The following is a 25548-nucleotide window of genomic DNA, read 5'->3' as shown; positions in this document are numbered from 1 at the left end:
ATGGGCGGCAGAGCCGGCTTCTTCGAGGTGGGTGCGGGCGGCGCCGCGGGGCAGCGCCGGGGGCGGGGGGCGGACGGGGCGAGCCCGGGCCGCGCTCCGCAGCACCCTGTGGCCGGCGGACGGGGATGCCCCGGGTCCCGGCGGGCTCCTCTCTCTTCCCCCGTCATCTGCATTGAAGCACCGGGGAGCCAGAGCCATCCGCTCCCGGGTCTGCCAAGGCAAGCGGCCGCCGCCGGAGCCGGGCGGAGGGAGCCGGGGGGGCGCGCCGCTCGCCGGGGTTTCCTCGGGGCGAGAGGGCAGAAGCGGCCCCCGCCCGCCCCGTCCTCCCCTTCCCCGGGCACGTTCCCCTCGGCGCTCCTGTTTCCCGCGTCCCCGGTGGTCCTCGGACGTGGCCCCGGAGGCGGGGGGGGGGGGGGGGGGGGCGGTCTGCGGGCTCCAGGCGGGTTCTCGGCGGTCCGCGGAGGCACCGGATCAATGGCTCTGGGCTTCCCGCGGATCCTCCCGAGGGTAGCGCCGTGGTCAGCCTGCCGGGGTGGGTCTGGCAGTGCATCCCAGCCGTAAGGAAAGAGCGAGAGCGAGGAATGTTCTCGGCACCTTCTGTCCCCAACTTCTTGGAAGACCCTGTCGCCAGCCGCTGTGCACCTCGCCGGGAGCCGTCCCGCTGAGCCCTCCGGCCCGGTGCAGGCGTGGCCCCGGGCGGCAGCGCCCCCGGGGCGGCGCGGCTCGGCTCGGCTCGGCTCGGCTCGGCGGCACGGAGCTGGGGAGGGAGTTGGTGCCCAGGCGGAGAGGACGGCTCCCAGCCCGGCTCCCCTCGGCGGCGCAGCGCGCACCGTCCGGCGCGGAGGAGCGAGGGCGAGCGGTGCCCGCGGCCCCGGCCCCGGGCAGGCTCCACCGGCCCTCTGCTAGCACGGTGCGTTCGAGTCTTGCGTGGGAAATGAAAAATAGCCGGACGGAGTTTAGTACAGTCAGCTCGTGTGTACAGAAAGCGCACAGTAGCGTGCACCTGGTGAGTGTGAAGGGTAATGTATCTCATCAACTTACATAAACAGCCACACTGACTCTTTGCTAGAATTAGTTAGGCTGGCTACTACAAAACTTCTTAAGAGTGGCTCGTATTACAAAGACAGGTCAGTACGAGCTAAATGGCAGCAATCCTGAATGCGTTCCTGCAGGCTTACACTTCAGCATCTCCAGCACGACTCGCCTAAAAATGAACGCAATTCCTCCCCCTGTGCAAAATACAAAGCAATTGTTGTTATAACATTAACAGAATCCAAAACAATCTGAAAAGCAGCTGCTTCTCTAGTTGCTTACCATGACCTAAAAGTTCAGATTTTGCTTTTCAAAGCTATAAAAGTGTTCTGGACATCATGAACGATTCAGCAAAATAAGCTGTCTCTGGCTCTTGTGGGTGTGAGGTAGGCACCTGCACCAGGCTTTTTGCTCTGCAGTGTTGGATTCCCTGTTTTTTAGGAAAAACAACCAAGCTTTTCACTGCCTCCTGCATTTCTACCAGTGTCCCAAACTCTCGTGAGATCCAAATGCAGGAGCAGGTAAATGTGTATTACGCTCCTGAATGTCTTCAGTCATTGCCTGGTCTGCAAGTTTGCTCTTCTGCCTTAGACATGCTGAACTTCTGAATAGCACTTGTTGTACTAAAAGACCTCAAAAGCATGGACATCATTACTGCTACCTGATTTTGCAGATGGGGAAACACACGAAAGTGGAATGACTTGCTCCATCTTGCTAGGCAGAGCAATAGCAGCAGGTACAGGTCTTTTGAGTCCTAAATCAAGATCCTGTGTCTAAGCAACAGTAATCCAAACTCAGAATGCCTCATGAATTTACATATCAGTCTTGTATGTCTTAGTCCTTTTCTCTGTACAGCAGATAACGGGTGGAAACAGATTTGCCTCGCTCATCCAGTGTGCGTCTGAGCTGACTCAGGGTGTAGGATGTGGACAAAAACAGCCTAGGTAGCACCGAGCAGTGCTGTTGCATATCACTTTCTGCGCTGTTCTCCCCACTGATTTGCTTTCTGTTATAAATTCATTGGATTTGAATTCTGAATTGCATTTCCCCACCATGCATTCAAAACTGAGCTATCAAAAGAGAGAAGGTAAGTAAGTGTCCTGCCTCTCCCAATGCTTCCTGAGGGGGGATCTCTATTGGTGTTACGAACGTTAGCGTTCCCTATTTGAGGTACTGTATAGTTCTGTACTTTTCCCTGTACATCTCTAAACCATTTACCCTTTATTGGTCTTCTGTGGTGCTTCCTTATAAGAATCATGAAGCACTTTACAATCACCAAACTGTCGCTGTCTGAATTTTTTAGAATATGACTGTTAGAAGTTTAGCAGAGGTTTATTGGTGGAATATTTCTTCCTGTTTTGTTGAGTTTGTGCATTTGATCATGCTTAGTACACAATCAATTTCATAGGTTCCTGAGTATGTAGGAAGGTCCTCTCCCTTATGCATGAATAAAATTACTCTTTGGTAATTTTGGACCTACAAAAAGATGGGCAAGAACATCAGACTGACTGTGAGCGCTGAGGCACTGGCTGTTAATTCCCTTCCTTTTCTTTATGAGATTCTTTCTCAGCACAGCTAAAGACAGAAATACTTAAAAAATGGCCAACATTGTATTAAAGTGACTATTAAGAAGCCAGTGAAAGGCAGATTCAGCTTTGGAAGTACCTTTTACTCCTTATTTTGAATTGACTGTGTTCAAACTTAGTACCAAGAATTATGAGCAACCACCTAATTAAGCCAAAGTATGCTGGACCTAATGGCTGGATAGCAAAAAAACCAGAGTGGCTGAGTGATTTCCCTCTATTTATGAGATGTCTGTATTAGAACTGATATGCAAAGTCAGGTCCCTGTACTCCAAGACCTATGTCTTGATGGCTGCCTCTACATTTCTTATTCTGTAATAATGCTAGAATAGGTCTTGTTTACTTCAGGTATTGGTATATTTCTAATTTCACCTCAGCTTTTTTATCACTAATAGCTCAGGAGAAGCTTAGCAAGAACAATTACAGTTTGAAGAAATATGTGCATACTTGAAAGTACTGCACCTGATAATTCAAGAAGATTCACCTCTGAAAATTTAGAGATTTATGATAAAGACTTGTAGCTAGATAATTAATATTCTTTAGGAGTGCTTATTTCTCCAAATTGATTAGAGAACAACTCTTCTGACCTATTTTAGATATGTTTCAGAGCTTATGATACAGTTTATGCTAAAACTGCCTGCTTTTCTCCTTTCCATACAAGGATGTCTATGCGACATGCTCAGATGTCAATGTCTATAGTACAGAGCTCTGAAGTTGGGCTGATGAATTCTACCCTTTCTTTCTACTTGACAGGTTTAGGTCTTCAAAAGCATTTCATGTAAAGAAAATAGTATGGCGCTCTGACTTCCTAGAGGAAAGATACTTGAACAAATACACTCATACTGTAGAAAATTAGTGTCATAAGAGCCACAGTTGTACTTTTGCTTCTTTAACTGGTTTGGATGGGAAGTGCCTTTTGTGAGCAGTGATAACCAAAAATGTTTTGGAGTCTTCACTCCCTGAGGATAGATTGAACTGACATATGCAGTACAGTCTAAAAGCAATAATGTACTGGCCCCCCTTGCTGGCATTTAAAGCTTCTCCCCCTTCTGACTGTGATGAAAACCCTCTGAATGCAAGGCGGGGATGACTGCTGCCTAGCTAGCATTGCTGAGATGTCACAGCTCCTGTTACAAAGCTTTCTCCCACTCAGAGCTATGCTGTCTAAAGCCTCATCAAGTAAGAGCACTGAGAGCCAGTGCCAAAAGCAGGACTGCAGAGGATTTTAAGATGCTGTATCCTCCAAGAGCTGCCTGAACAAGACAAGGCCACATATGAGATATTTGCACAGTCATTTAAAGGGACGCTGCTCAAAATTACCCTGCTATTTGAAGACACCTGCTCCGTTTTCGCAAGTAACACATAGGATTATTATCACAGAAAGAGATGAGAAGATAGGGAAAAACATTCTCCCTTTCTCTTCCCTCACCACTTCTCCACACACTTACCAACACTTTCTACAGTCAGTTGTGTTGCTTCATTTAAAAGACAACAATTTGTCCTTTTTCTCTATGGAGCTTGGGAGAGAAACTTTTAATTTTGTATAGGAAAATATGATAGGAAAACATTACTTGGCAGGAAGAACCTGGAGCTACTCAGAATTTGAAGGCTACGTTTGAATCAGAAGTCTTATTTTAGAAAAAATAATAGACTTCTTTGAAGTATATTTAAAAAAATTAATACAAATCTTGCGAGTTCACCTGTCAGTATAAGGGCTCCAAACTTCCCAGGGCTTCCTGCCCTGTCAAAAGACAGCAGAACCATCCTTCATACCTCTAGGTAAAAAAAAGAAAGAAGTCTATCTCTCTTCAGTCTCTTCAATTCCATGTCAAAAGCATACACTGGATGTATATTTTGACATCCATACACGAAATGATCCATGAAGAGTAGTAATGGAACTACAGATACTGAAGTTCAACATTGCAAATCACAGTGCTGATGCAAAGAAATGATTGTGATTTCACAAAGAATTTATAAACCTCTTCTACCTGAATATTGTCATTGTAGAAAGTAATCACCATAAACTAAAGCCCTGAGGCAATAAATATTCTGTTGCGCATGGAAAAGGCTACGCAGTGGTGTTGAAAAACCTGGATGTCTGCTTAGTGTTGAGTCAAAGCTGGCTTAGATTCTCAGATGGAGGCACTCCAGACTGCTTCATAGTGACAGTGATACTCAGTGAATGATGTGACTCTTCAGTATGCCTGGGAAATTGGCAATGTGCAGCTCTGTGTTAGCCAGTGTAAGTAAATACCCACTGAGTCAGTATTAACTGGTGCCGGTTCCTTTCCCATCTTGTGTATCCTCCTGGAAGATGTCATGCTAGTAAAAGCTGGAAAGTTTTCGTAGGCTTTCAAGAGCCAGAATTTGCTGTGAAAGCACAAACCTTTAACAGCTCTTCCATTTTGTGAAAAATAAACCAGCCTCCCACTCCAACGGAATACACCTTCCTTTTCCTTCCTGACCATTCTTAGACTCACTCATTTTATCCCCTGTCAATTACATAAATGGATTTGTCTTTCTGAAGGATAACTATTTGTAGCTCTACACCTGTTACCGTCCTCAGGTCCAGGTCCACAAAGCGACTTGGGGCTTGCCATGCCTTCAGGTTAGGCACCCAGCTCCAAGAGTGGATATGACAATTTGGTTAAGGTATCCAAGTTTACTTCAACTCTACCCCTTCACTGTGTGGTATCCCAAAAGGCATCCACTGTAGGGAAATGCTGAACAGAATGACAATGGAAGGGAGTAGTGCTTGAAGCAGCCCAGAGAGACAGGAATTCAGGATTTCTCTTTGGTAGGAGACTGTCCTTTTCGCTGGAATACACTCCTGTCCTCTCCTGCCTGTACTTTTTGGTCTCTCTTGAATCCTTTATTCCTTGCTCGGTGGCCCAAGCCACCTAAGCCTTCTGTGGGAGGAGTGGGGAATGGCAGAAGACAGTCTAAAGTAATTTTCTCACTTCCTGGCAGTGCATCTAACCATTACATATAAAGCATGAAGAACTAGATCATCTCCTTTGCTGACAGTTTAGTTTCATTCAGAAATAATCTAAATGCTGTGCATTGTGCTGACCTTGGGATAAAGATGCTTACCGGATCAAGATCTTCAAGGACTTAGATGCAAGCATGCCTCACTAACAAATCTGAAACAGGTGGAAGAAATAAAAGTGTACGATGAGTTTCAGCACAGTTCAGACAGTGGTTCTCATTGGCTTGTATAGGAGCAGAACTTAGGAAGCCGAGGAGTAAGTATCTAGTGTATATCTTGTGAACCTGTGAATGTTAGACATCTAAATTCTACAAAAGTGAAATTTAATTGTATGAAACCTTTTGAGTATGGGTGTCACTGTATCTCTTCTCTTTATACACAGTGAACTAATGTAATAAGATTCTAGTCTCATGAAATATGAGCCAATTGCTTCAGTGAGGTAAGGCTTTACTTAGTTGGACTACTTACAGAATAAAGTACAGCACTCCACAGGTAAGATGATGAAATTTCGCTTTGTGGTTAAACATTTGCCTTGGTCCTGCTTTGGGAATTCCTCATGCAGCATGTGGCTAAGCTGTAGAACTCCCTGCCTCAGGACACTGTGCATGCAAAAAGTTTACACTGGTTTAAAAGGCAAGTGGATAAATTAATTGAGGAAAAATCCATCAAAAGCTATTAAATACAAAGGCAGTACTTCTGGTGCAGGAAAATCACAATCTCGGTGTCTGTCTCCTCCTCTCCCCCCAGTCACTACATTCTTGCCGTGTTTTATTACTTTTTCTGAGTCACCTGCTGCTGGCTGTATCAGAAAGAAAGATACTGTTCTAGATGGATCCTTAGACTCATCCTCTGCAACAGTTTGTACATTCCTGTGCAAGGGAAGTTTCAGACTGAAAGTCAGTTGTGGCAGCAGCAGCAGCACAAAGATAGTTTTCAGTGTAAGTACACTTACAGTAATTTCACTTTGGCTTAACTCTATTGACTTCAGGGAAGTTATTCCTGATACGCTCTAGTGTGAGATCACACTAAGGCATGTTTGCTTCCTTCAGGAACAACACAGTCTACCAGAAAAGTCTAAGGAGATAGAGAAAATGACTAATTCCGTAGGAAAAATAAAATGTTTAGAAAGATTTAATTAGGACTGTGGCAACCACTGGAATTTTTTTAGTGTTAAATTCAAGGAACCTGGCTTATGTAAGCACTCTAATAGTTCAGGGAGAAGTCATTCTGCATTACTCTTTCTCGGGCTGGTTGGTTCCTAGACTGTAAAATAAGCAATTTTTTTACTGAGTAATTTCAAAAGAAATCAATACAACATATGCTTATGTCAGTGCTCACAAAATCTCACTCAGCTACAGTTTACTGAATCTGCTGAGTGCAACTGGCCGCAAATAAAACTTCCAAGATGCACAGACAGGAAAAGTGTGTCAGTATTTCCATAATAGTTACCACGTAATTTTGAAGATCTGTTGATCCTTAAGCATTTGATATGGCTTTAAACTGTGGGAATTTGATCGACTATATTTTTGTAATCTTATTGCAGGGACACTACATCTTAAAAATTCTTTTTTAAACACTGTTCGCTCAACTGATTTTCCCCTATGAATAAATTTTTCCCCTGTTTATTTTCCCCTTTAATTTTCTGAATAGAAGTTTAACAGTTGAATGTACTTTTCTCTGCTTATATTGTATATTGATTATTATTTGCCCTTGACCTGTTCTAAACACTAATAATCAAGAATTTTTCTGTTTTTAAAGACACTATCAATCTTTAATCCTTATGCACTAGAACAAATTTGTCTTCTAAACATTGAAGGTATATATTTATAGTCACTTATAAAAGAGTTTTAACATAACTATCTATCTTGCACAAATCTACCTATTGATTAAGTTCTACTCAAAGTAGTTTTAGAGAAGCCATAATTTAAAATGCCTTTAAAAATTCACCAAATAAATGGACTGTAAGTCATACTGCACTAGTGCAGGCCAACAGTCAGTGTTCTATTGTGCTAAATGCTTTGAAAACACATAGAAATTAAAGTTCTCTGAGCCAAACAATTTATGTTTGAAAGGGATGATAACCATCAGTAAGTGTTCCAAGAACAGATTGCTGGGTATGTAAAAACTGTTGCCAACCAATACATTAACTGACTTGGTGCTGTGCCTGAAGACTGGAAACACTGTGTTCAGTGCTACGTTGGTTCATGTCATTGGCCATTATGTTCAGAAAAGATAACATTTCTTGCCTTGGATCAGGCTTTTCTGTCCCTTCTGCAAGGAACATCTAAACACTGGGGAATGTTCTGATATAGCTCAGAGGCATGATAATTGGAGGAAACAGTCACCTTGTTTTCACTCTGTCGTCGCACAACTTTCTGTGGGCTGGAGTGGAATCTAAAGCTGTGTTCCTGTGTCCATCTTTCTGAAAAGGGAAAGAATGTTTGATATTTGCTTAGATCTTGAAAGTAACTGAAAGTAACTGAAATGTTTGAAGTTCAGGAATGGGTGTCCAAAAAAAAAAAAAAAGAAACATTGAATAATTTAGGTTGCAAGGGACTTCTGGAAGCCATGTAGTCCAACTCCTGCTCAAGGCAGATACATTTAGATCAAATGGCATTGGGTCTTTTCCAGTCCATTTTTAAATACCTCCAAGGATGGAAATTCCATATCCCCTCTAGGCAACTTGTTCCAATGTTTGGCCAAGCTCATGGTGAAAATATTTCCTTGTATCTGATTGGATTTTCCCATATTGCAACTGGTGTCCATTGCCTCTCACTGTTATCACTGTGCACCTTCAAGAAGAGTCTGGGTCCATCATCTCTATAGGCTCCCTTTAGGTATTTGAAGAAATGGGCCAGTACAGGCAGGTATGTCAGTTTGGCACTTCAAAGAGACATGCTGGAATGGAACCAAATAACAGCACAGAAGATCTTGGATGATTTGTTTGTTTGCTTGTTTTCCACACTGATTCCAAAGGTTCACAGAAGTACCTAAATTTCTGTACAGCCACTCCCATGAAAACCACAGAGCAAAAGAAAGTGCTCTATAATTTTCAGTCTGGCCTTGTGCATAATGAGAATAACCCAATTAAAAGAGCGTAGGTGGCAGAAGGATATCCAAACCTCTCTGTAATTGGCTTGGAGAAGATTTCTCTAACACAGCCAGTGAAGGCCATAGACTAAAACTGCCCCGGGGGATTCTGATCCAATATGTATATGATGGGAGTGGGTATGGAACAGGAAGGAGACTGCTAAACCTGTGGGCCCTGCTGCAGTCTGTAGGGCAGCCCAATGGTATTCATTAACACAAAAGCTTTGAGATACACCAAAGGTTTCAATAACCCTTGTAGCAACTCGGCATCAGAAGGGACAAAAAGTGGTTTACAGCCCCCACAGTACTTGTTCTGTGGACTGCAAGAGTCAGAAAGCTGTATTTCAAGAACAGCCCTCTGGGAAGGGAATCTACTTCATTTGCTTTCCGAAGGAGATATCCCACAAACAGAGACATTAAAATTTGAAATTTGTGTTATTTCAAATATAAAAAATGAAGGGGAAACATACAATATCCCAATGATCTGTCACACATTCATTACGTATCACAAAGGAGGAAAAGTGCTTACCTCCCTTCATGTCCCATTTAGAGCTTACAATGCACAAGTAGAAAATGTCGCTGCATTAGTATTCCTTGTGGAGATCAGATTTGATACATCTGGCTGGAGCTGAAGTGCTCCATTGCTGCACCAATAGAGAAAGAACAATTTGGGACAAGTAAAAGAAGGAAATAAGATACTTTAACCAAGTGATCTCTTCAAAGCAACCCTATTAGAAAGATACTGGACTGTGACTCCTATTTTTAGTAAGGAATCATATTTAAAGTCTGATGTTAATCTATCCTCTTGGCCAGTTAATACCAAACATAATTAATGGCAGATATTTATTTAAAAAAAACAACAACGAGCTCTTTTGGTACTAAGTAATGATAGTCACAGTAATTTAGTGTGACAGATAAGCTTTGAGCTTTCACTCTTAGCTATACCATAAAGTTCCATTACAAAGTGTTTGATGAGAACAAATGAAATTAAACCCCCATCACTGTATTTTAGGTTTTGCTAGCCTGCTGCAACTGGACTTTGAAACGTCTGGGGACTTTTCTGCTTGGCTGTTGATTAAAATCATTTTAATCAACCTTTTGCCAAAGTGCCATTTGGTCACAGAAAAAAACTGCTCTTTCCTTTTCAGAGCTGTAGCTAAACCACTGCTTGGAATATAAAATGCTAATATGTAGTTACTAATACAGGTGATCTGAGAGGCAACAGTAACACTGAATATTCCTGTAACAACCTTTTAAGGATTTGTGAAGTCCAGATCTTTAGCTGCATCTGTTCATTATGCCTGCCAATGTTTTCTGCTCTCTTTACAATTAAATTATTCTGGGAACAATGCACATTAATCTTCAAGCTGTATGTACTCAGAATATTTGCTTACATGCATATATATGCACATTTAATTTTTTTTCTCAAACTGTCTTTCTAGTTTTACAAATCATAAAAATTCTGTTCCTTAGTACTTCCTGTGAAACTTCTCTACCCCTTATTTGTTTCTTTTGCTCTAGCATAAGAAAATACCCCAGATCAATGTGTTTTGATCAATAAGTTAGCTACTTCTGCTTCTGAATATATCCAGGAAGACAATTTATTTGGCAAGAATATTATTTTTTTGCAAGTTGAGTGCTTTGAGAACCTGGCTATGAGTAAAGCTGTCTCTTGAGCACATCAGAAGTGTTTTTAACACAGTCCACAGATCAGAGAAAAATGGTGTCTCACTCTGAACAATGATTGTGAATTTGGGAATCAACTAAGAGTTTAGAGATTATTTAGCCAATAATTAGTAATTATCATTTTGTGTCCTATCAGGTGGAAATCCTTGATTGGAAGACAAAGAAACAGCTATGCTTCCTAGATAAGGTAAAACAAAAATCTGTTTAAAATGCTAGGTGCCTATTTAAAAACTAGTAACTTTTCTTAAGTAAACTTAGTGTTTATGAAGGGTATTTCATCTCCTGATAGCCTTTCTTTGGCCACTGAAGAGGCAATGATTATGCATACTTCATACTGACTAGACTACTTCAATCCTTTTCCAGAAGGAGCTTTTGGGCAAAGAGTACAACTTCAGCTGCTTCACTAAGATGGTGCCAGTTGTGCCTTACTCGCTCATAAGCCGTCAAACTGTCACTGCTGTTGTAGTAACTCTTGATCACTGCTAGAAAAGCTGCCTCTGAAACAGATGCCACAAATTGTCCTCCCTTTTTCCTGTAAGAAGTACTTTGAATCATCCATACCAATCCTAGCCATCTGTAAGAAAGTTATACTGTTACATTGTTTGAATCACATTTCTACTTGTATAGTCTTACACCTAGTAGTTGCCTTTCAAAATATGCATCTTACATACGCAATATTTTTTGTTGCCTAGGTGGAACCAAATGCTACAATTAGGGAGATCAGATTGATGTTTCATAAATTATGTGAGTATAACTTTTGCAGCAGTTCACATCACATCAGAATATCCAGCATATAAATAGGAGAAAATTACATAATTTGAAACATGTGATGTACACACACATAATGCTAAGTAACCTGCACATGAATGCGTGATCACAGTGAGATTTCAGTATTATTTTTTTATACTATGCTGATACACCTTTGTATTTTTTCTGCTGCATGATTTCTCACAGATATTCATGTTGAATAAATATTCCTAAAAATCTTTAACTAAATCTTATCTTGTTGCGTTGCATTTGTTATAATAGCAGATGATCTAAACCAAACATTGTATATCACACAATTCTGTATGGTCTTACAGATCCTCGGTGGTATCCAGCAAGGCAGTCGATAAAACTTGATCCGAGTAAGTACTTGTGAGGACTAGAGTAACAAAGCTCTGAGCAGGGGCCTAGCATAAAAGGTGTATTTTGCATGGGTTTTAGCTCTTAAGAATGAGTTTCCAGCTATGTTAATTAGCACTACAAGGCTGAAGAGAATCCAGAACAAATTTAGCTCTTTGAAAGTATTGAACAGAGTTCCACCCATGTGCCTGGTGCTTGGCAATTAACTCAGGAGTCTGTACATTGTTCCAATGTACTTTCTAACTGCTGAGCACTTTTGCTTTCAGACAGAAATCTAGATACTAATTTCCCTTAGCTGCAGTGAAATGATGTCCACAGTGATGCTCAGCTGGGAGTACTAAAAAGGGCTATGAGTTAGAGCTATCAATTCACATAACCCTCTGCTCTCAGGCAGGAATTACAGTTCTTTTGAGGTAAGCTAATGCAAAACGTGTTGCCATGGATGTAGGATTTGCTGACAAAGCTGATGCCAGCTGGCTGACTTCATTAATGCAGTTGTAGGTAGTGCTACTAGTAGGATCTTAGTACATGGCCTGGGTGCACAAAACAAAGTCTAATTGCTGAACTGTGTTAATTCATCTTAGCATTCAGTATAAAATGTAGCATTTCCTTCTTTTGCTTCCATTAAGCATAATTTTATTTCAACAGTCCCTTAAAAGCATGCTGGTGAAGATTAGTTCATTGTGTAGAATCTGTCCATGGAAAACAGGCGTATGAGTATCTTATTTCCTTCTTCCAAGATCTACCTTGTTAGATTCCTCCATGGACTTATGTTGTGAGACTTGCCATGAGAAAATGCTGGCCTTCTGGAGATTCCCCCAAATCTAGGCATTAAAAGCTTGAGTACTAGCTCAAGTCCTGTGGAATCATGTCCTAGCTGGTTGGTTAGGAAAAGAGGAGGCAATTAAAACCTCTGTAGGAGAGCCTTCCAGTCTCAGCTTATCCTAGCTTCTGGTTATCTGATGATGAGCAATGAGAAGAGAAGAAGAGAGAGGAGAGAGATGGAGGTGCAGCTGACTAGGAGGTCGGTGAACTATGTTAAAGGGCAGTGACCCATCAGCAAATTGTGCTGTAGCAGTGATGAAGCAAGTCTACTAGACTAGGCAGGCACATAGGATTGAGGATTCTCCTAACTGTCTTGGTGTGAATAGAGGATCCAAGCTTATATGTGATTACAGGGATAACTCAAAATTAAGTATAAACATTCTTAGTTTGTTTATTGAGATTCCAATAAACCCACGTCACGTCAAAGAATCTCACAGATTGGTTAAAGCACAATATAAAGCTAGTATGCTACCAAAGTTGACTTGAATTTCACTGAGATGTAATTACTTCTCTCCTTCTCAGAAGGAAAGTCCCTGAGGGACGAGGAAATCCTGCAGCACCTCCCTGTTGGCACAACTGCTACCTTATACTTTAAAGATTTAGGGCCACAGATAGGATGGACTACGGTGAGCTATGCTTCAAGTCTGAGCCATTTTAATGGCTATTTTTCCATAATTAATCCTTACGTCACTTTTTGTCTCTCTCCAATATTTCTGCATGATGCCTGCTCTGATAGTGGATGCAGGCAACAAATCCTCATTGCTTCAGTTCATTTAATCAGGGAAAGCAGTAACAGGATATCCTGAATGCCTAGTTCCCTGGGAGAGCAGCAGTGGAAAACTTGCTGCAACGTAGGTTGGCTCTACTGAACTAAGGTGCAGGTTCTCAAATGGCTTTAGATGTCTGCTGCAAAATCACTGGGACCTAGGTGTCTAAATGCCTTTGGGGATCTGCTTCACAGGGCCTGCGTAACTTCCCTGACAAAGATCAGAATTATACTCCTACGAGTCTGTCCTGCAAAGAGGCATGTGAGCAACTTCACATGTCGGTAACTGAAGTGACTTCAGCAGGAAAATGCACAAAAGTAAGATCAGTTAGCTGTCTGCATGTGGCTGCGTCCCAGGATGCTAGTGGCAGGCTAATGACAGCTGATGATTTCTGCAATATTAGTAGCCATCCACAAAGACCTCGCATATTTACTGTCTTAGCTCAAATGCAAATTCTGTCACAACTCACTCGGCAGGCAACACAGCACTGCTGTTTATGCAATGAGGTGACCAATAACCCTTCCAGTTCTTCAGAAGGTCCATGATGCACATATTACACTAGTTCTAATGAAACAGCACAGAACAAAGGGAAAAGTACCCAGTAATTTAAAGGCATATTAGCCATTTCTTAGCTATGAGACATTAATAAAATCTTGTGTTAATGACAAAGAGCAAAGACGACATTCATAGGAGGTAAAATAAAAAAAGTCAAAAGTTCTGCAGGACTGAATCTTCACATCATTACTTTGGATGCAATACTGATAAATCAGGCAGCTATTACACAGTCCAAAAAACAGTAAGACAGGCAAAACTTCTAATGGCAATGTAGACTCCAAGACACACATGCATTAGTATATACCAAAATATCACAGTGCAGAGTAACATCAAACTTCTACCATTCCATAATCTTTCCTTTACATTCTGCTCTCCCTGGCCTTCAAGCTACTTCATTCAAATGTAAGGCAAGAAATACTTCAGTCTTATCAAATAAAAAAGACAAACTTCTCACCTACAATCAAATCCAATCTTCGCCAGATTGGATTGCTGATTTCTGCAGAAGTTGATAACACAACTTTTCTGAGTGTCAAAATAACTCTTAAATACATTAGAAAACAGTGGTTTGGGTTTTTTTTTTTTTTGACAGGAGTGCAATCAATTTCCCTTCTTTCTCCATAAATGAGGTATGGGCCTACCTTCCTCACTTATAGAAGTGTGGAAAATTCAACTGTTAATGTTTGGTCCAAAGTTAACTTCAATTTAAAATGTTGTTCCTAAGAAATACACACCTATCTGAAATGAAATCAAGTTAGATAACAGCTTCTTCGGTTTCCTCTCTTTTTTTTTTTCTTTCTTCTTTGTGTTCAAATTAAAGATTGTTTGAACATCAAATGAATTGATTGTTTCCTGGGACATCTGCTGTGCTAACTGTTCGTACAGATGGGGTCACCTGTGAACACTTACAAGCTGTGTTTCCAGTTTAAACCAAATTCATTCATTAGAAACAAAGCTCCTCTTTTTCAAGATAAATTCTTCACCCAATTTCATTTTAACCCAAAATAAAGCAACAGTTTTTGAGGGCAAGAGGAGGGTGAGAGCTGCATAAATGTAACATGCATGCATATTTATCATGATCTCTGGGCTGCCATGATTATCTTTTCATACCCATACTGCGTCAGCTGCACTGGCAATGGCTGTTTGTATGCAACTGAGGCAAATGCATTGCAAAACAGTTACGTGCATGTCTATCACTTTCATAGCCCAAGCCCAAAGCTGCTATTCCCTCCCTGCCTCTCTAAATGCCATCCTGGGTCAGTGGAGGTGTTTATCCCACTGCATTAGTTATCACAAAGAAACCAAAGGAAAACCACCATCTAATTCAGGTGTCTAATTATTTTCTCTCTTTTTGCAGGTATTTTTGATAGAATATACAGGTCCATTGTTCATCTATTTTCTGTTTTATTTCCGCATGCCTTTTGTCTATGGACTGGATGAGAGGTTTACATCAAGCCCGCATCCAGTAGTTAAGTAAGTCCGTTTGCAGGCTTGAGCAGTATTTCTTGTTAGCATTGTAGTCTTATTCCAAATGTCTTGCCACACTTGTTTTTTTAAGCACTCTTAAATGCTTTTGTCTTGCTGTTTCTAGCTTGGCATGTATCTGCCATTCTTTCCACTACATCAAAAGGTTGATTGAAACAGTATTTGTTCATCGGTTCTGCCATGGGACTATGCCACTGAGGAATATTGTGAAGGTAAATTGTATCAGAATCTATCCATAGCCCCCCTTACAAATCCAACCTAGCCAACCTATGCTCTGCCGCTGCAGCACAGATTTTTTGGTGTGGCTTTTGTAGTAATGCACAGCAAATCTCACCCATAAATCTGTAGTTCTTTCAAAAGACTTCTCAATGTCTCCGTTGTATAACCCACATGTTGCCATACTGTTATTCATGTTATAGTATTCTCATTGCTCTTTTAGAATTTTAAACCTTCAGCATACCCTTCCTTTTCGCTCACCTAGCTCCTTGGGCATGAAGGTTTTAGTAACAATGGTAACTTTTAAGGTAGCACAGGCAGGCACAATATTGAGAGGGCTGCTTTTTAAAAAAAAAAAATCTTTTTGTAACAGTCGTTTTACATCTTCTTTGCCCCTAACACTCTCTTTGCTGTTAAGCAACTGTTAATTTACCTTTGATGCAGCGCAAAGCAGCTTGGTTGTTCTGCATTTTCTTCTCCCACAGGAGCACTCCCTAATGTTACCAGTGCGGCTGTGGCATAGGGCAGCTGTTGAGATGCAGACCCCCTATTTCCTAGATGTCTGTGAAGCAGTACAGTGGACTGCATGGTTATGCATGGGCTGTAGTTATTTTACAAAGGTTTGCAACAGAGTACACACTGGTATTAAAAAATATGCTTTATACTCAGGAAGACAGGAGATTATCATCTACAACTGGAAAAGTGTATAGTATAGTATCAGCATTTGAATATTTAACATTTGGTATTTAGACAATCCCTTGGAATTTGCATTATGGCAGTGATACTCCCAGCAGCTGAAGCTCTACCTTGTGGCTAACTTCTTACAGCTGTGCAGCGGCTTTGCTAGCTCTGGCGATAGCTTCATGCTTTCTAAATGGAAGGAGGGTCTGTAGTTGAGCAGCGGCCCTCAGAAAGAATCCTACCTAGCAATTTACTGTGTTTTCTGCAGCAGAAGAGTGCAGGGCTTGTTAAAAGGCTAGCAGATCTCTTAAAGACTTGTTCTTGACACAATAGTAGCTAATGCATGCTAAACAGCAGATAAATGAGCAACTTTACCTTGAAAAAAAATCTGTACAGCGTGATAAATCTTCATTTTCTCACTGCCATCTCTGGCAACTAGTCATTCCTTTCAGACCATATAAACTGTTGTTGCTAAAACTGACATTTGTACCAGTCATTCTGATCACTTCTACTTTTCCACCTTCTAAGATTGGTGGTACTTCCTTTCATCTGTAAAGTTGCTCACAGTTCTTCTTCTACCTGCTTAGCAGTGCTTGCATTTGATTTGCTTTTATAATTTCATTTTCTTTGGTGGTGTTACTCCAAAATTGTGCCAGTGAGAAAAATATCACATCCTCTTCCCTTTTTTCTCTCATATACAGATGATAGACAAAGCTTCTTACTTTAAGTGTTTGATCACATACATAGCAGATATAGATAGCTTATTTCCTAAGCGCAATGGAAAGCTACCTTTAACAAGAGACGCTTCAGTCTCAATAAGCAGAGATCTGAGACAGGAATTGATGAGATTTGTGATTTTGACCCTTTGTTTACCAAATGGAAATAGGAATAAATTATGCCATAAAACGCAGCAGGGGTTCACCAAAAGCAGTTCATGCTATATACTAACATAGTATAATTCTTTCTAAGATACGTGATTTTTCTAGGCAATGGAAAGATAGAATACCTGATTTATCTGAACTTAGTAAACTACTGGTTTAGGGTGAATAAGATAGGGTTTAATACAAAAACTGTGTGGTGATAAAGGAACTAACTAAAGGAAAGATGATTGTGGTTGTGCCAGAAAAGCATGTCAGACCTTTAATAATAGGGACGTACCAGTGGAATTCCTCAAAGATTAGTCTTATGACTGGTCTCACTGAACATTTTCATGGGAAAAAAGGGATATTGTTGCTTTCTATAAAAACATCTGGAGAAAAGAAAATGCTAGACCTAAAGAAGTACCATTTAAACCAGAAGACAATATAACGAGACAAACAGAAGTGTACGTGGTGATCATGAATAAACATAGGCAGGGCATTAAGAAATAGTTTTGATCATCATAGGGATCATCAATTGGAGTAGAGAAGACAAAAATCCTAACCATAACTTTGTAAACTTAGGAATAATTTATTTGTCATCCCTGTAATATCTGAACTTGATTCACAAAATCTTTTTATAAGAGATTGTTGTAAAGCTTTATTATTCACCTGAAATATGAAAGATTCACAGAAACAATTTCTGTCTTTCAAGTGAGTTTGTGAAGCCTGCATGTACTCTGCTGTTCCTATGTGAATCTCACTGGAGGCTTTTCTATGAGCAATAAGGCTTCTAGTGGCAGCTGGACATCTGTAGTATTACTGCTAAGGACCTTAGCAGTGGCAGACTCCACTCATCTTAAAGCTCCTTTTCTTATAACTGAGGAATACTCTTGCAGTAAATCATGTTCTTTGGATGAATAGTACTTGTTCGGTTTAATTACAGCATGTATTGTTGGGAGCTGAGCCATGATAATTTATTTATTTAATTTTACTTTACTGAAATCCATTGCCATACAATCCATCCTCTGCCAAGCCCAAAGTTAGGGAAAGGTTTTTCATAAGATGCCATTCCAAGAGTACAAGAAACTGTTTCCACCTAAGTTTGTACAGCAGTTAGTAAATTGTAGGTGATGGTGGAAGAAGCTAGTGTTAGGGAGGAAGCAGTAATTTATGGATAGAACACTAACTAGATTGTTCCTCACCGGAGTCATTCTTCCGGCTCTGCTGCTTTTCCTGGGGAAAAGGGAAAGTCGTCACAGGGAAGTTACTTAATCTCTCTGCCCTTTTGTCCCACCTGGTCTGTAATTATTGTTAACAATTTGCTCTTTCTCATCAGTTATCTATTAATATATAATCTCAGAGCAAGGACATACTATGTGTTTGTATTACAGCATACCCAAAAGGGTGTCCATTTTGTCTGAGGTTTCTGAGCACTTCAACGGTTCAATTAACTCTGAAAAGAAAGTGGAAATGCAACAGAATGTTTGATACAACTGCTTGCAGCAGATGGGGGGGCTTACCCCTCACCAGCATTTTCAGAAAAACACGTCGTCAGACACTGCAGTCAGCTAGTGTGGGTTGCAGACGCTGAGGTAATCACTTTTGGGGGTATTATTGCTAGAAATGCAGTCTCTGGTATATATAGGGGAAAAAGGCTGCAAAATTCAAAGCCAAAAAAAAAGTTAAACCACTCAGGACAGGAAAGAATGCAGCCTTGGATAAGAATTTTGACTGCATGAGCAGGAAAGGAAAGCTGTGAAGGAGAAAGCAGAAAGACCTAGAAACGTCTAAGGTACATGAACCTACTGGAAGGCCAAGAAAAAAACATCACCAGAAAGACTAAGAGGATCAGTGTTTTACTCAAGAGTGAAAATGGGATGGAAGGAAAGATAAGGGGAAGGAAAAAAAGAGGAGAAGTGGTGAAAGGAAGATAAAGAGCTCAGTTTTGGTCTTGCTGAAGTCCAGGTGATAACAAAACATGCCCCGAAACATTAAAAACTGAGGCATTAGGTTTGATAAAGGAAGAAATCTCAACTGATGAGAGGCAAATTTATGAGTTGTTGACAAGGGTTAAAGTCTGTCCACAAAAGAATGGCACCTAGAGGTGAGAGCACAGAGGAAGAAGAGGAATGGGCCAAGAAAAGGCCTCCCTCCTGCCTACAGATAAATAAGGAGGGAGGAGATAACCTGTCACCAAGATACTGAAGCAACAATAAGTGTCAGAAGAAAAACCACAAGAGGCAGGACCAGGAAAACCAAACGAGATAGAGATTGTCATTGTAAGTAGTTTTTTTCATGGATGAAGCCTGTGAACAAGCTCTGAGATTGGTCAGGAATCAGTCAGTACAACCATTAGTGACAGCTATGTTATCAGAGTTTAGAGAATGGAAGCTGGATCACAGAAAGCCAAGGACAGCAGCAGAAGGGACAAACTGAAGATATCACAGTGAAAGGGCAGAGGAAAGCATCAGGCATGATGACTTTAGGTAGGAAAAGTTAAAGCATGGGAAAGAAAGAAAACTGATGGGGTGAAGGAGAAGAGGAAGGGCAAGAGATTGGGCAATACAGAATAATAACCAGGGAAGAGAGCACAGTACCTAAATCTGGTTTCACAAAGTCTCAGGGGTTAGCAAAACAAGCCTCTCTTTAACATACAGTCTGTATGGCACTTCATCTTTGGCCAAATGGCTTGCCAGACAAGATAAATTTGTTTTCAATAGTATGATCATACTTTCTAAAACTGTTTATAAACTTAAGAGCTCCAAAATATTTGAGAGGAAATCTTACTCTATGAGCACTACTTCCTTCCTGTTATTTCCTGTTTGCTCCCACCTTACCACACTTAGTATTGTCACTTTTTGTATTATCAGCAACTTGAAGGATCAGCCCAATTGATTGTTATCAGCGGTCCTTGCAGTGAATACTGGCCTAGAGGATTACTAAAACAAAGAAAAATTCCCTGTTTTTCAGAACTGCTTGTATTACTGGGGATTTGCAGCTTGGCTTGCTTATTACATCAATCATCCTCTTTACACTCCTCCTTGTAAGTAGCAAAACAACCCTCAATATGATTTAAGTACTTATGTGTTTGTATATTAGTACTAATCACATGTAAACTTTTTTTTTTATAGCTTATGGGAAAAAACAGATAAATTTTGCTGTGATCATGTTTCTGGTAGGTCTGTTGCTCTTTTTATAAAATGCTAAAACATGTTGCTTTATTTCTTATGTTGTATAAGCAGAGGAATGAGTAGGATAAGCAGATACTTGAAACTTGAACACTTGGGACATACTACGAAAGCTGAGCACTTGCACACAGAACAGATAAATCTGTCAGTTTTTAATGGGATGTTGTACACAAGGGAAGATTTTGATTCAGTATCCATTCCAAGACTGGGATATTTATCTGCTGGGATGATCTCTCATAATCTTTAAAAGAATCCTGGAACTACCAGTTTGTGACACTGTGTTTAAAAGCCAGTGAGTTTGTTTTGTGAACTGTTTATTGAGTGTTAAGAATCACAACAGGTCATAAAACTCAGACAACTAGCCAACTAAGAAAGAATGTTGCTGAGAATTTCCAGGGATAGAGGTTCATTTTGCTGGGCTTCAGAAATTTTTTACAGCTTTCCTTATGAAGCAAAATTCTTAAGTCACTGTCTGTTCATTCTCACAGTTCCTAGGAACTTTTCGTACACGCAGAAGCAACGTTAGTGTAGCCAACAAAGATGTACCCATTTTTCCTATGTATGCATAACTTGTTTAGAACATCAGCTGTTCACTTGCTTTGATAAACTAATTGTCAGTGACTGCAGGATCTCAAAGCAGCTTCCCAGTATGAAAACTCTGTGAGTTAATAATCTATTTCCATTTTATAGAGAGACTACATAACTGGAAGCACAGAGCTGGGAATAAAACTCAGGAGCTCTGACCACCAGTCATTTGCTTTAATAGTTATGCTTCGCAGACACTGGAGACTGTCCATAATCATATAAATGGGTCATTTCAGTACACTTTCTACATAATTGATTGGGGAAGCATTATTTAAAACCAGTGGAGGAAGCTGGGCCAATTACATTTCATGATTCATATCAATTATACTCTAGAGAAGAAAACTTACTTAGAGCCCAACCTGTATCTTCCTTGGGATTTCAATAACTTTTGAGAAACCAAAACTATCCAAATCAAATTTTTGGGTGTTTTTAAAGACATAAGAGTAACCAAAAGATAAAGCAAGTATCACCTGGGTTTACTTTTATCCCCTTTGGTTTATTGCCTTTAGATCTCATAGGGATTGTATAAGTAGTAAATTTGATCTTTTGGACACTGAGTCCACATTTGCTGGCAAATATCATAAATTTATAGCAGAGTATAATATGGACTTATGTTTGAACAAAGACATTCCATCCTCCTGTCAGAGAGCAATCTTGATTCAGTATATTTATCATGGTGCATTAACTCCCATTTTTTAATCTTGTTGATGATAGATTCTTTTCCTTTTTTTTTTTTTAAAGTACCCCAGGAAATAACAGAATGAAGAAGAGTAAATAGAAGGAAAGCATATTTTTCACTCTGTCATGCTTTTTCTTGCAGCTGTGTGAAGCTGGAAATTTTTCCATTCATGTTGCGCTCAGTGACCTCCGGAGAAATGGTAAAAATTGCATTATGATTTTTCACTTTTGTGCAGCCATTCAGTACTTCTACAGTCACTCTACCTCATGAAAGACCTGATCCTGGAGGGCGTTGATACCCGCCAGTTGACTGCTGTGGGTGCGCAGGTTGCTCAGCACTGCAAAGATTGGATTCTAGGGGAGATCAGACAGTGCAAGGAATCCAACACCAGACTGTTAAACAGCACTTCTTATCTTACTGTAATTTTTATTGTTTAGGGCCAGGTTGTGTTGGGGGAGCAGTTATATTAGTTACACTGGTAGTGCAAAAGGAAACAATGCTAGTATAAACTATGCTTTGGTGAGCAAGGGAAAGTAATTTCACTGGCTTCTACAGGGGGCACAAGACCTCTGTGGAGGCCAGGGTTCCTTGGGCATGAGCCAAACATCTTACAGCTATCAACTATGACTGCTAAAATCCCATTTTGTGACAATCTGAGAAAACCTTTAACTTCTAAATCTAAAACTTGAGGTACCTCTTACAGGAGTGACTGTGATCAAAGGCATATGTAGATGACTTTCTAATGCCCAGAACATTTCCTCACAGCTATCCTATTCCTTCTTGTGGGTCTGGAGGACATCCTGTTTTCCCACATCTTGCTTGTCCCTCTGACAGTGATGAGACACAGGAGTAGGCAGATTTGGGTTGTCTTTATAGGAAACAATATATTTAGGAGTGTGAATATTTTGTGATTTGTTTTCTAATCTATAGGATCCAAAACCCGTAAGATCCCATATCCAACAAAGAATCCTTTCACATGGCTGTTTTTCTTTGTATCTTGCCCTAACTATACATATGAGGTATGTATTTTCAAACAAGATGTTAAGATTTTAGTTTTGCTGAATATATTTTCATTTCTTTTGGAATGTTAAACATGGAAGAAGCCTCTGAAACAGTTCAGCTCAATACATCTCCCTCCCTCCCCTAAACCCCGTGACAGGAACTTGTCTGTTCTTCCTCTCCTCCCTTGAGGCAGTACTTACAGGGCTAACCTTAAACAGACAGCTCAGACCCTGGGCCTATGCTTCAGTGTGGCTGCTAGACAAGACAGATACACTTTAAAGCAGTGCAAATTTTGCAGACAGGAACAGGGAGATTGCCACTGAATGTGTGTTGCAATGAGGGGATGGGGGCATCTGGTGGATTTATAATATAAGAGAGCCCAGGAATATCACAGTATGCAGGAAGATAGTGGGCAGATGAATAGAAGATATTGTGGTAGAGAAAATGGGGAAATAGACGAATAGAAGAAATTGTGGAGAAAATACAAAGTAGGCCCAGGTCGTCTTCCCCATTTTCTTAAGTTATACAGTCACTTGTGTTGGTGGTGACTGCTTTAGAAGCTTGATCAGTTTATCGCTTCATATTCCTTAATCAGGAGCCAAACTCCTGACTCAGTTCAAAAGCAGTTAAAACCAGTGCAACTCAGTGTAAAATTCACTCTTGCACAGAAGGACAGCATGAGGTTTTAACTTCAGTGGAGATTAACAGACGTTAATGAAAACAGCATTTGGGCTCAGACTATAGAAAGTTACCATTCCTAGCATTGATGGAGGTGTGACAAATACAAATTAGGCAGAGAAACGGAAAGGACACTATGTTGTAATGCTTAAAATTTTGTCATGATAATAGCTATGGAAGCAAACACAAAGGTTTTGTTTGTGATGATAAGGCACTGTTCACCTTTTTGGCTAAAGGTTATTAACACTAGAAATTGATCTGGCTGACCTTGGCTTTTTTATTTACCTATACTAGGGCAAGGTTGTTTTTGTTCAATAGAGACATAAATGCAAATGCTGTCACCAGAAATATTTTAAATTTCCTTGGCCAAAACAGGTGGGGACCTGGATCAGTTTCACTGTCATGACTCAGTGTGTTCCAGGTGAGTAATGTTTTGGTACTTCACCCTGAAGTGATGTCAGCAACAAGAGTGTGTTTTTAATCTGATAATGAAACGTATCTTTTTCTCCCTTCCTTCCAGTGGGGCTGTTCACCTTGCTTTGCTTCATTCAGATGACAATCTGGGCAAAGGATAAGCACTGCACCTACCTACGAGAATTCAAGGATTATCCAAGTCTTCGAATGCCAATTATTCCCTTTTTGTTGTAAGAAAAAACGTTTAATTTGAATATTGCACAGAACTTCAAGAAGAAAAAGCTAATAAACCTCCTGCCAAATAAGTGAATTAATTTAAAGAATTTTGGTGCATGTTGAATCTCCACTGCTGAGGGAAATTGTATGCACTTGAAAGCTACACTTCCTTACATTCAAGAATTCTCAACTCAGAAGCACCTTCAAAAAATAAGGCTTCATTGCACAGCTGGTAGTCAAAAGCCCCTACTGTAACATGATTGACTTAGATTTTTCCCGTACTAGTCTATTTAGATTGATGGATCAGAGATACTGAGAAGTCTGTGCTGAAAAGCGGCTCCAAATTTAGCAGTGGCATTCTGCAAGACATAAGTACCTTGGAACGAGGACATACCAGCTAACTACTAGAAAGCTCAGCTCAGCCAGCGCGGCCAGCTGGCCTGAAGACAGTTGCATGATCTGCCTTCTTTGATTTAAGAAGAGAGTGTGCTGCCTGGAGGCAGGTGCTTTGTAACAAATAACATTACCAAAGAATATGAATGGTTCCTGGAATAAAGAAATAGGCAATATCTCAAATACCTGATTTGGGTCTAACCCCTAATTTGCCAAAAGAATCTGAAGTAAGAAGTATTTGTAGTATTTGTGGATGTAACATCCTGCATTGTTGGGGTTTTTTGTTTGTTTTTAGTCTTCTTCATTAGTAAATTGCATACTAGTAAATAAGGTTCAGAAGATCTGATCTATGCTGTATCTGTGATATTTGGCCTGTTTTCATATAACAAGTCCTTATGATACTAAAGGACCTTTTACCTAGCATTTTATGTCAGCATTCTCTGAATAATTTTTAATACACTTTGTAAATATATGAAGTGACTGCTAGTCCTCAGAATGCTAGCTCCCTTCCTATTTTCAGAGCCAAGGAGAAAAATCAGCTACATTTTGGACTTCCTGTGTTTTCTTTTTCACAAGATGTTCAGTGGGACTTAGTTGAGTTTTGTGCAAATCTAGTAAAAAAAGACTATTGCAATCTATCTGAATGACATTTTAAAGAAGCTATTTTAGAATATGAAGAGAATGCATAGATACTGTTTTGTTTCATGATTAATTTATTTATCTATAATGGATGTATAGAAAGATTTTTGCAACTATTTGTAAGGGTGAAATATGCAATAAATTCTAGACTATATTTTGAAATAAGTTGAAATAATTATGGCAAAAGAAGAAGACTACAGCTGGTTGCTGAAGTTTCGTAATATTTTGTACCGTAAAAAGCAAGAATGGCCTTATATTAAAAAAAAAAAATCTATATCAATTGAAGAAAAAACCTAACAAAGCAAAAATACATGACCTAGATTTTATTTCTGTATAACATATCTTAGAGAAGATTTCTTAGAAATGGTTAGATCTGGTAGATAACTGAAGCAATACATCATTATGAATTTGTTTTCTGTATTGTTATTTTCCACTAGTTTAACTGTGAACAAGAGAAAAAGGCTAAATGTCAAATGATTTCCCACTGAGTGCAGTGTGGAGTACAAGCAGGTTGAAATTTTCCTTCTGAGCACAGAGAAAGCACATACCCTATTCACACTTTATACTCACTTAAGGTCCAGTCACGGGAAAGAAGAAAAATTTGATCTTGTTTAGTAACAAAGATATCTTTCCAGGCCTCCATGAGAAAACAAAACTTTTGGCAGATTTGGACATACTCTCTTTCCTTTTAATTTGCTTTTTGACATTCTGCTTATATTTGAGAAACTTGAAGATGAGTATGAGATTATTATCATTAAGATTTTTTTTTTTTTTAAAGCAAATTTCTTGCCTGGGTCTGAGATCTGGATTAATTCTTCCCATTCTTGTTGAGACAACTGTCTGTTTTCACTGGCAGCCTGGTG

The 25548-nt window shown here is 40.1% G+C and overlaps 1 protein-coding gene across 1 annotated transcript; it reads left to right on the top strand.

Moving 5' to 3' along the window:
- On the top strand, window positions 1–23671 carry TECR (trans-2,3-enoyl-CoA reductase). The gene is made up of 14 exons (XM_050901132.1): window positions 1–27; window positions 6417–6542; window positions 10517–10567; window positions 11073–11124; window positions 11463–11507; window positions 12853–12956; window positions 15007–15122; window positions 15241–15346; window positions 19862–19934; window positions 20023–20066; window positions 21485–21542; window positions 22274–22362; window positions 23399–23444; window positions 23544–23671. Exons 1-14 carry the CDS (start codon window positions 1–3, stop codon window positions 23669–23671), a joined length of 1065 nt encoding a protein of 354 aa, XP_050757089.1.
- Window positions 23672–25548: the final 1877 nt, after the last annotated feature.

The sequence above is a fragment of the Gymnogyps californianus genome, chromosome 8 (genome assembly GCF_018139145.2).
Source record: "Gymnogyps californianus isolate 813 chromosome 8, ASM1813914v2, whole genome shotgun sequence".
NCBI classification, from domain to species: Eukaryota; Metazoa; Chordata; class Aves; order Accipitriformes; family Cathartidae; genus Gymnogyps; species Gymnogyps californianus.
This window is presented reverse-complemented; position numbering and strand designations above follow the sequence as displayed.

What these genes read in the sequence shown, in the direction of transcription:
- TECR (XM_050901132.1), top strand. Translation starts at nt 1, where the DNA reads ATGGGCGGCAGAGCCGGCTTCTTCGAG. An exon ending in GTCGATAAAACTTGATCCGA is followed by an intron (nt 11,508 to 12,852) that starts GTAAGTACTTGT and finishes TCTCCTTCTCAG; the next exon opens with AAGGAAAGTCCCTGAGGGAC. An exon ending in CACTGAGGAATATTGTGAAG is followed by an intron (nt 15,347 to 19,861) that starts GTAAATTGTATC and finishes CCTGTTTTTCAG; the next exon opens with AACTGCTTGTATTACTGGGG.